At 37.5% G+C, this 12,162-nt stretch overlaps 1 protein-coding gene across 1 annotated transcript in view; it reads left to right on the top strand.

The window, feature by feature from the left end:
• clstn2a (calsyntenin 2a) overlaps positions 1-12,162 on the top strand; it is a 99,522-nt gene that overhangs the window by 60,726 nt on the left and 26,634 nt on the right. Inside the window, exons 5-8 of the mRNA XM_017472791.3 lie at positions 1,629-1,778; positions 5,896-6,081; positions 10,117-10,374; positions 10,997-11,118. Coding sequence (XP_017328280.1) covers positions 1,629-1,778; positions 5,896-6,081; positions 10,117-10,374; positions 10,997-11,118 — 716 coding nt within the window. The remainder of the gene's footprint in view (positions 1-1,628; positions 1,779-5,895; positions 6,082-10,116; positions 10,375-10,996; positions 11,119-12,162) is intronic.

The following is a 12,162-nucleotide window of genomic DNA, read 5'->3' as shown; positions in this document are numbered from 1 at the left end:
CATTTGACAGATGCTGTTTTTCCTAAATGAATTTAGAATTTTAACTCATTCATCTTTCAATCATTATCACAGAAGTTTAGTCACACTACCACTATTCAGTCATGGGCAGACTCATTAGCTCCAGCTTTAGCTCTGGAGCAGATGGTGGCCAGTAGAGAACTTATAGGTGAAGAATGTTCTCTTTATAATGAGGACAACTCTATCACACCCTCACTTATTTTGAACATACTGGATGTATATAGTATGATGCATATGCTTTATTATGTGGTAGAGCTGAAGATTTGTGCATGATATGTACGTAGTTTCCTTCTTGTGTGCATGTACACGCAGGCTGAGACCTTCCAACAAAATCAGAAAGTGACATATTATGCGATATTCGTATACAGACTCCTTGCCCTTTCTGTTATTGCCTTGTACATGTTGGATCACATGTACACCATATGGAACTGTGCTTAGCAGCTTCTGACTACAATCAGAGCTATAGGATTCTTAGCCTCTTCTCATCTATTCGGCCATAGTGAGTGTATTTTTATACATTACCAACATTTTTCAACACAGAACTCAGTGGTGCCTGCTAGCATTGAGCTGGCTTTTCCTTGTTCTCATTGCTTAACTTATTCCCATGCTCATCTTGCTGGTTCATGTTGGTGAATATGCATGATGCCTATTTCCATGCCCCCCATATGTTTTCCAAGGAAATTGGAATTTCAGATTTCTACCTTTCAATGTCTATATATTGTCATGGGTTTTTTTTTTTTTTTGGATTCACTGAATTCTAAGCACGCTGTGTCAGGCAGACATTGTTATTCTTGCCAACCAGATTCACCCAGGTTGCTGTGTGCAGTACTGGATCCTGTTGAGGATGATGGAATTGCTATCAGAAGCTGTAGTGGCAATCCCACTAGGCTTGCTGGAAATGCTGACCTTTGGAATTTGGTTACTAACCTATGGCTGGACCACAAATGCCACACACATTGGGTGCAGTCTTGTCTCAGTGAGAGGGAAATAGGCTTTAGCTTGCTGGATATGCAAGGCATTGTAACAAAATGAGTCAGGTAGTCAAAACTGATGCTGGTCTTAAAGTGTGGGAATCAGTGTGGCACCTGCTTGGTTCCATGATTGGTATGCATCCCATAGGCCAATGCATTGCTCAATTTGGACAATAGTAGCTCATTTATGGGTACTTCTAGATAGTGACAAGTTCTATATGCATTATATGCATCACAGCACCAAGGATGGCATCTTTCTGGGGTCTCAAATTTATTACAGGCAATGCGTTTACATAAGTGGCTGTGTGAACCCAGGATCCCTATCAGGGTTCCTTGTTATTAAGTGCCAACCAAGTGAGAAGGCTCCATGGAAAGATGGCTGTTTGACAGTGATATTTATCGCAAATGCGTTACTTTGTCACTTTGTTATAAGGTCTCCTGTCATGCATACTCATACACACAAGAACGTGTCCAGATTATTTTCACTGGCCCTGCTGGTTATTTGAAGTTCATAGAACCACTGTTACAAATTTAGCTAGCAATGTGTATGCCTAAACATCAAAGAGAGAAGTTGTGTGAAATTATAATTGATCGATGTCATTTTGCCTCACCTCTTTTATATGCTTCTCCTTCCTGAAGGTAATATTCGGAACACAGAACATTTAAGTTACGACAAGCAGCAATACTACAAGATCATGGTGAGCGCATATGACTGCGGCCAAAAGAGGGCGAAAGAGAGTGTGCTCGTCCAAATCTTCGTCAAACCCATGTGCAAGCCTGGCTGGCAAGGTTAATTTGATACTCCATTTCTTACTACTTTAACACCACAAAATGATGTACAGTACTGTGATTCCATGAACCTCATTACTGATATCTTTTACTGGGTAATTCTGTTGTAATTAGGGATTTGTTAAACTTATGTTTCTTAATTATAGGATGGTCTATAGTATATTCTGAAGTCTGGCCTTTTCCCGTCATTTCAAGTGCAGCAAAAGTGCATGACATTGTCATTTTCTTATTACAATTACTTCTAGAGCTTTTATTTTCCAATGTTTAGCAAAGCTTTTAAAAGTCACTCAAATGTCAGGTACCATTCTTGCATGTAGAGCTCGGTCACTGACTTAGAGGGGAATTAACATGCCCCCACTTTTTTCCTTTAGTTAAAACTTGGTAATAAATGAGTTCTGAAAGTCTTCGGCTTTAATTAATTTATGTAGAATACCTAATACCTAACACTTTTGTGCATTGGGTTTTCCAATGTTTTGGATAATAAGTGCAGGTGAACATAATACATGTTCTTCAGTCACTGTTCTGCTTAACAGTTGTACAGTACCTACCAATTTATTGCCAGAGGTTCTTTGAAAATGGGCAAAAATTCCTTTAGCAAAGAATAAGAATAAACCTTAGGGTAATTCATGTTAACTCAGATTTTTTTGTATTTTATTAATACATTGGGAAATTCAGCGACCATGAAAAGGAAGAACCTTTGGAAAATGTGGTTGCAACACTTGCAAAATATATTTTACCTCAGTCTGGAGAACTGCTTTCAGTCAAGTTTTAAATTTAATGCAAATGTATTCCAATAACAATTTCCACACTGAGCAAAGTAAGCCAAGCTGTGTTTCCCCTTCATAACATAATTAAATCATCTTACCAGTACTTGTGCAGAGGCAAATTTACCAGCAAATGTGAACCTTACTGTTGCAGGTCCAAATGCTTGTTAAGATCAAAGCTGAATTTTGTTTTTCTGGGGCAATTAGAAATGTGCTACCGTTCCCCCCCCATAAGTTTCTCAAGGGAAAGCATTGTCTGGTAAAAATGTTCTCATATTACCTGGAGAAAGAGATGGTTTTGATCATCCTGCAAAACAGCATCTTCCTCCCAGCACAACACAAAAGGTCACCCTCAAGCACATTAATTACAAATCTTGTAAAAGCAAGCTAACTGCTTCTCGCACAATGCTCAAGTTCAATCTGAAAGTGCAAATCAATTTTAGTAATATCTATCTCCTTTCTGTATTCAATCGACCCTTACCCATCGTCCTTTAGCCTCATTTATGATAGTTCCTTAAATATATTTTGACAGCAGTGACCAGCAGCTAGACTCAGTCACTAGCTCGCAGATTGTATGCCCTGCATTGTCATTCAGTGTGAGGAGCTGAGGTGGAAACATGGTGACTGAGGTGATGAGCCCAGGGCAAGGAGAGAAGGAGGCTCAAAAAAAAGAAAGAAAGAAAGAAAAGAGGGTATTTCTCAGTCCAGCATGTCATGGTCATGCAGGTCTGTAATTGGCTGGCCCATCTTTCTCTCCAGGGTCAATCTCCATGTGTCAGCACTGATCCATCTATCTATATCCTCCATCCCTTCACTGCCTCCTGCAACCCACATTGTCCATCCAGAGAGATTAACATTTCACTCAAGTTTAAAATTCACAAAAAGTGCCTCTGCTTGTCCAGTGTCCAAATGTTTCTTAAATTAAATTAGTATTTAATCTTGCTTATAAAATCAAAACATGCAAAATGAATTTGACATATGTCTCAAGTGTCCCTTTCTTCCAAATAATCACAAGCCTATCAAAGAATCATTTTGTTGGATTATATCTTCATTTTACTCGAATAAATTGAGGGCTATATTCAGAGTTGAGTTACATTTAAGGTGGACTACAAGCGTTTACATTAGAAGAGACAAAATCTTAATCGTATTGCTTATGAACAACATGTAAATTGAGCTGAAAGTGTAGCAGATGAGTGCTCATTCAGCTTGTCCTTCAAATTGTTGGTACGTTTTTGTTTTTGTTTTTTACAGGAGAGTGCATTGATTTAACAAAAACCTTGGCATTAATTTGTTAATTTAAGTGATAAAATATGCCACATACATATTATGATTTCATGACCTCAGATTAATATATTCATTCAATTGTGTGCATAATTAACTGTTGGAACATAATATTAAGATAATATAATAATAATAATAATAATAATAATAATAATAATAATAATAGTTTGTTGATCTGTTGGATCAAGTGCTATTTTATAAGCTGCTGAATAATAAGAGATAGAAACCATATTGTTAATTTAAACCAAATTTGCAGTGATTACATGCAGCAATATATTACTTCTAGTATTAGATGTTTAATTGAAAAACTTCAGTTGCTTCTACTCAAGAAACATCTGACAACTTTGAAGGCCTGAACTACATGCAAGTAATGTATGCTTGATTTTGCTGCAGCTTTTTTCAAAATCTGCGATGCAATTTGTGGAGTTTTTTAATGATTTTTTTCCCCCCGAAAACTACTTAAATTGGCAAAATTGCAATTGCACAAAATTGTTTTGCACGGTCCTTCCCAGTGATGTTTGTCGGCAAATGACACCTTTTAGGTGTACTCATGTTCGATGCATGTGAATCGACGGGGGTTTTGGCTGAATGCATGTTGTGATGACGTCAAATGACGCGTCTTGGCCCAAACCTGTGGAAAATCTGCGGTCATTTTGAAAAATTGCAAGCTCCTGCGAATATTATTCTGCGATCGCAAAATCCTGGAGGGACTGACTATTAGCATTGTCCCTACAATAATTATGTGGTTTTGTCACCAGTATGACAATCAATTATAAAACTAAATGCTATTATAATTTGATTTATATGGATGGCCTCCTTTTTTCCCAGACCTAGAAAAAGTGTGGACCCACAGGGTTCCATTTTAACACGTATCTCAGGACATTGTGTGGTTCAATTATTGTTATTTCTCTCAGTGTTTTTATGGATTTGGTAAAACAGAAAAGCGATTGCTATTATTCGGAACAATCCAAAGCATTTTTTATTTAAAGCGTAAAGCTTGTCCCCTCTGTCCTGTTTTATTTAGAATGAAAATGCTGTCTCAGTTATTCATAAAGAACTATGACCCTTTCTCTTTGGAGAAAAAAAGGCATCTATGTCAACATGGACACTACTGTCTTGCCATTATAAATCAGGATTGTGTTGCTAAAAATGTGTCCAAAGAAAAATTATAGTTACTTGAAAGAAAGCATACCAAAACAAATCGATTAAATAAAGACAAATAAGATAGTTCAATTAGGGCAAAAGAAATGGCATCCTATAAAAGGAGGATGAGTTGGTCTGTGTCTGTGTGTTGGTCTAGCTTGTGGGATTTGTCATTTTCCGCTTTGGGAGTTTTGTGGGTGTGACTAAATTATAAATTGACTGTGCTATAAAAGTGCTTGGTAATTTATGGGTGATTGGCATTTATCAACATATTGTATACAACATACTGTGAGTGTTACTGAAGCTTTCGTAAAAACAGGAATTTTTAGTTCAGGTTGGCCTACAAAAACATTGGCACACAACTTAAGGATGACTAAATGATAAATGGTTTAATGGAAAGCATTAGTTCGTATAAGTGTCGCTGAACTGAGGGCAAACAATGTTTTGCGTTATTTGTTATGAGCGTTCAAGTTTCTTATTCGACATGTATCAGTTTATTATGCTTTTCTCTTATGTCCATAAATTTCCGAATCCTTGCACAGTTGCCAAGCCTGGTAGTAGAATGAATAATAAATATTTTCATGCAAATCTGAACCAATATGCTATTATGTCCTGATTTAAAACGTATTAAAAATATGTACTGTAACTGACTCATTCATCAGATATGCTGAAAACTGAATTCAGAGGAATAGACTTAGCTGCCATTTTAAATTTCTAACACTCATTCTTTTTACATGTACTTAAATTACTTAAAAATACTTGAGGATACACATCAAGTTACAAGTTCTAGTTTCCGTTAAAACAGCCATGCAGTATTTATGTCTGTACGGAGCTACAGTATTACCTTAATAGTGTGTACTTGCTGTTCTAGGAGTGCTAGTAAAGCTATATCACATTTGTTTTCTCTCACACATGTCTTTTCTCTCCAGGATGGAGTAAACAAGTGGACTACGAGCCCGGGACAGGCAGCAAACAGCTGTTTCCAATGATGCATCTCGAGACGTGTGGCAGCCCCTTGTCCTCAGTGCGAGTCACGGTAGAACTGCAGACCAGCCACATCGGGAAGGGCTGCGACAGGGAAACCTACTCTGAGAAATCTCTGCAGAAGCTCTGCGGTGAGTCATGAGGTCAAGAAACAACAATAAGCAGTTACCTAATTATCCGTTAGCTAGTTCTGGGCAGAAGAAAAGAAAAGTAGAGAATTGTGTTATACAGAACTCACCACTCCGAAATATTTTGGTACTGGAAGGAGGACCCATGGAAGAAACTTTGAGAGAAACCAGACTCAAAATGAACCAATCTTCTTATGGGTGATACCATATCCTGGAATTTTAAATCATTACAGTATATGGTTGAAGAAGAGTACATGCAGGGAAACTAAAAGGTGTTTTCAGGGTGTTCAGGTTCAGCAGATTGTGAATAAAGTCTGGGAATGAGCACAGGACAGTCTGAGTGATTACAGTTAAATCTACAATATCCAGGCCGGATTAATAATTGAAACAAGGATGTCTTCGGTATAAATAATTTTTGGGAAGTGAAAATCCATTTTGGGCCATTCACAACATTAAATTAGTTAATATTAATGCACCATATGTAGTATTAAGAAACTAGTTAACACTATTCTTAATTCTTAATAGTGTATACTTAAAAAAAGCACTTGCATTCACTAGTGTTTTGTCTATCCATCCAAAATTTGGTTGCAACATTCAATATGGGCAAACACCTTAATTAATATGCTAAATAATGTCTACAACAGTTACACCCAGTAATTTGGGTTCAGAGGGACATACTCATTTAGAAATACGTGTTGATGTTTATACTTAATAATGTTTCGTTCAATTGTCCAAAATATAACTAACAAATTTATATTTATATATCTGCAATATATATTATCTTGGAAATTATTCTAAGTGTATGTGTCTTGCCTCTATAAAGCAGGGAATTTTTTTAAAATAGGATATTTTTTTCCAAAATACTAATCCCCTACTGTATGCAACAAAACTGCAGTTGTTTACCAGAATTCCTGCAAAAAATTTGTTCCAGGAGTCTCTCATATACATTTTAGTAATTCAAGTAAAAAATAAGTACATTCCATGGAGATTATTGGCTTTTTTGACATATTTGGACAAGCAAATATTTGATCTTTGAAACTGTACCTATTAATGAAGTAGATATACTTGATCAAAACCAGAAGGAAAAATAGCTTTTTCACTCATTTATTCAACAGAAATATCAATAGATGTGATATTCTTCTGTGGAAAAGGTAAGAGCACCCTTGGCCCCAGAAGCTAGTATTGCCCCCTTTAGCAGACATAACTTCTTGTAGGCGTTTTGCATAATTGTCCACCAGACTTGCTGGGATTTTTGACCACTCTTCCATGCGATATGCTTTCAGTTTTAATATGTTTGAGGGTTTTCTTGCATGTACTGCTCATTTCAAATCCTCCACAATATTTCAATGGGATTCAAATACAGGCTTTGACTAGGCCAATCCATAACACTTCATTTCTTCTTTTTGAGTAATGGTAATCCACCATTACTTGGTGGATTCGTTAGTGTGCTTAGGATCATTATCCTGTTGAAAGGTCCACTTTCAATTCAACTTCAACTTTCTGACAGATGGCCTCACATTATCTTCAAGTACTCTTTAATATGATGCAGAATTCATAGTTGAATCAATGCATGCAAGCTCTTCAGTCCCTGAGACAGTGAAGCAACCCCAAACACTACATGTCCACCACCGTGCTTCACAGTTGGTATGAGGTGCTTTGGTTTGTGCCAAACATGTCTGCTGTTACTGTGCCCAAACAACTCTATCTTTGATTCGTCTGTCCATAGCACATTATTGCAAAAGTCTTTGTCTATATGCTCACTGGCAAACTGTAGTCTAGTTTTAATGTTATTTTTAAACAGCAAAGGCTTTTTCCTGGCACGCCTCCTATGCAGGTCAAATTTGTTCAATTTCTTTCTGATTGTAGAAGCATGCACTTAGACACCAACAGTTGCTAGACTTACTAGCAGAACCTGTGATGAAATTTTGTGGTTCTTGGAGACTTCTTTTTGCATCAGACGGTCAGCTCTTGGGCTGAATTTGTGCCACTTGTAGATGATTTTCCTTACAGTGGAATGATGCATTTCAAATCATTTGGAGATATTTTTAAATCCCTTGCCAGTCTTATAGGCACCCACACCCTTTTCTGAAGGTCTTACAGAACTCTTTAGATCTTGGCATGAAGACACCACACACCTCAATAGCAAAAGGAACACCAGACACTAGATATGAGAGGGGTATAAATAAGACAGGTTCCACCTGCACTCCCTAAGGAGGTTCTAATCAGTGGCACCCAATCTTGAACATCTGATTCTAATTTTATGGGTTTGATGGTGTGATAAATGTAATGGTGCACTTACTTTTATCATGTGACTGATCTGTTTTATGTTCATTTAAATTGTGATAATTACTACAAACTGTCAATTTTTTGTGTCATTTCATAGTGTATCACCTTTATTAATAGCCACTGTTTCAGAGATGACCAAATGCTTGTCCAAATACGTGAAAAAAAGCCCATTTCCATGGGGTGTACACATTTTTTTTTTTTCTGACTGTATGAGTCCCCGCACAAACTTTACATTTTATGGCAGCTGGCAGACGCCCTTATCCAGAGCAACTTATGTTTATCTCGTTTATACAAATGAGTAATTGAAGGTTAAGGGCTTTGCCCAAGGGCCCAACATTGGTAGCTTGGCAATGCTGGGGCTTGAACTCCTGACCTTCTGAACAGTACCCTAGCACCTTTAACCACTGAGCCACCATGCACCTTAAACCCTGGACCCTCAGATTAAAAATCTGATGCTCTACCGACTGAGCTCTAGTTGCCCTATCCATTGATTTTCTCTTCACTTGCTGAAACAGAAAATCAGTGGAACTGAACTTCTGTCATTTTCATTTAAGAATCCTTCAGCCTGGCACTATGAGGACCTTAATCGGTTTAGGCAGGATTAAAAGAAGTGAGCTGAGTTAGGACTTGCACAGTGTTTGAAGTTATCAAACCCCCCATACATACCTGATAACCACCTTAGTATTAGATTTCTACTGTGACACAGACCATTGCAGATAAATGGTGCACTCTATTATAAATATGCAATATGTGTTTGCAGTAAATGTTTGTTATTAAAGCCTGGTTTGTTGGTTTAAGCACTTTAATTAAATTCTTTAATCATGCCATCTAAATGAAAAATTGTTTTCACTTCCTTAATTTTCAATATCCAATATTTAAAAATTGTGAGGCAACTGTGATTTGTAAAAGTGTCCAAATGGTGGTGAAAAATATTTCTAGAGGCAGTACAATTTTTCTAAATTACTTCAAACTTATTCCTTTAGACCAGCAGCATATGCAGTGAATTCCATGTTTAAATACTACTATTGTGTTTTACTCTGAAGTTGCACGTTAGCAGTTACATGAGTTTTCTTTTTACTTTGAGTCAGACAGAACTTAATTTTTAAAAATGTTTTTAAAAAAAGATGATTGCTATTGATTGAAGATCAAGCCCTGAGGAAAAGTGCTCAAAGCCTATATATAAGAATGAAAGTCCATTTCAGGAAATGGATTTTTGCTATTAGGAAGTCAGGCATTTACTGGAAACATCCATTATTGATTAAGATGAATACAAAGAAATTAAATGTAATACTATCTGTCTGGTAACCTGGGAAACCATTCAAATGATCAAACATTCATCTTCTAATACATATACAGACATCACAACTATCCCTACAGCATATACTGTAGCTATCCAACAACTTGATCAAATTATGACGTTCCTTGTGCGAGGAAACCAAAGTGTATCAAAGTGTATCATATCACTGGTATTAACTCCAAACCAGATTTCTGGTCATTTTTTTGCTCCTTTTTTGGGCAGAATTTCCTGCTTCACAAATAGCAGACAGTATTTTCTTATTCAAGTGGTATAAGAATGCTCTACCGACACTAGCTTGCCTTATCACTTATTATTTTACACTTGCTTTACTGTCATCATCCAAAAAGGGGAGAAAATAAAGCACTGTTCTGAGCTGATGTTTGCTGTTTAGTTCAGTTTGTGATTTTTCGTCACCATATAAGCTAAAGCCATTCTCACATTTGTTATTTCTGCAGGTGCCGCTTCAGGCAGTGTGGATCTTCTCCCTGCCCCGAGCGCTTCTACAAATTGGACAGCTTCGCTGCTGACAGACAGTGGACGAGACAGTGACCTCGTCTTCCACTTCGATGGACGGCAGGCGGCCAATATTCCTGAACTGGTGGTGCCTCAGAACCTCACTGAACAATTCACCATTGCCACATGGATGAAGCACGGCCCGAGTCCTGGACTGAGAGGCGAGAAGGAGACGCTGCTATGTAACTCAGACAAGACGGGTATGAGTGAAAAGACAACTGGTTACTGTTGGCCGATGAAAGGAATGCTTTGCAAAAAATGAGAGCATTGATAATTAGTGCTAACCAGTCCCTATTACACTGCATTTATTGTTAAGCTACATTTGAGGAATCAGCATGTCACAGATGCCCAAAATATATTGAACCAAAGGCAAACTATGTGCATCTCTATGGAATCACAACACAATGTTAATATATTAAACAATTAACATTCTAAGTAACCTTAAGAACAGTTCCTGGATCATGGCCATTAAATATTCACTCTCGACCACAATTTCTAATACTGATGACTTTCCCATTGAGCAAAATCTTATCATGATTTTCGTGACTGTTGCTACTAAAACACAGACACCTGTGTAGTCTTTCTGCCTGAAGCTCTTAACATACTGTGAAAAGTATTGAAAAGTCAATTAGATCTTTAATCTCACCAACATTGAGGTCAACTTCGCCTGCTCAGCATTTCTACACATGCCACAAAGTATGGTAGGATGTAAATAGCGTATTTGTGGCATGCAGTACACATTCACTCATTATGATTCTGAACTTATTTATTCAGGTTTTCCCATTCATTTGAATTAATTTCACCCATCATATATATTGGCAGAGATGAACAGACACCATTACTCACTGTATGTGCACAACTGCCGTCTGGTCTTCTTGCTGCGGAGGGACTTCACGCAGATGGACACATTCAGGCCGGCTGAGTTCCACTGGAAGCTGGAGCAGGTGAGAAGACACTGAGACACTGATACATACTTCAACCAAGAGTATAGAGGGAGAGAAAGAGAGAGAGAGGAAAAGGGAGTGTGTGTGTGTGGAAACTAAAATAGGTATATTTCCAGTTCAGCTATGAGTTGTTGAATGGGATGACCAGAAGGTCCTTGATGAGCATAGATTTGAAATTAATTAGGTCACTGGATCAGACTAAAAATTTAATCGGAAATAAAACTGGCTAAAGAAGACATGCTGTCACTGAAATACAGGAAAACAGCCAGTTGCCTAAGGTAAAACTGCCTTTTGTGCATCACTGGGGCTACTCCAATATTCATGATGGATTTCTAATGTAGCAAAAGATGTGCTTTTTGTGTTTGGTTGCATTGTGGGCAGTCAGGTCTTGATGCATTGGTTCATGACTAATGGGGTGGAGAGGTGGCACTGCTTGGGTGTCCAGGATTTATGATACCCCTGAATCAGGTCAGGTTTAAGTACCATGCTCAAGAGCTCACCAGTGGCAGCTTGGTAGTATTTCGGCTTGAAATACTTTCCAACCTTCCAATAATTAATAACCCACAATTTTAACCAAACTCTCAAATGCTGATTGAAAACAGATGGAACATCCGTATGAGATGAATTATGACTCCGTTTCTGCCACAACATCTATAATTTGTGAATCACTGTTTCAGACATATGTTCTCATTATTTTAGATGTCTCCAGAGTAAACAGAGCTTCTTATATGCTGTAGTAATTAGTTCACACAACTTGAAGACTCAGCATGTCCCAAAAATATTAGAGAGTGTAGGGATTTTTTTCACATATGTCGAGAGTCAGGCTTTTAAAAGAAACCAGTCTAGAAATATGACTGATTACACAGGCAACGTAACATCTGTTTCTACAGCCAAGAGAGCATATTTCTTCTGTGTTAAATACTGTGACAGTTTCCTCAGCCTCAAGAGTCTGCAAATGTGTCGGCAATTGTAAATTTCCTCTGGGTTAATTATCTGCAATTGAGAAATTGCATAGAAGCAGAGAGGGTTTTGTATTTACATAAC

Source organism: Ictalurus punctatus, chromosome 7 (assembly GCF_001660625.3).
Source record: "Ictalurus punctatus breed USDA103 chromosome 7, Coco_2.0, whole genome shotgun sequence".
Lineage (NCBI taxonomy): Eukaryota > Metazoa > Chordata > Actinopteri > Siluriformes > Ictaluridae > Ictalurus > Ictalurus punctatus.
This window is presented reverse-complemented; position numbering and strand designations above follow the sequence as displayed.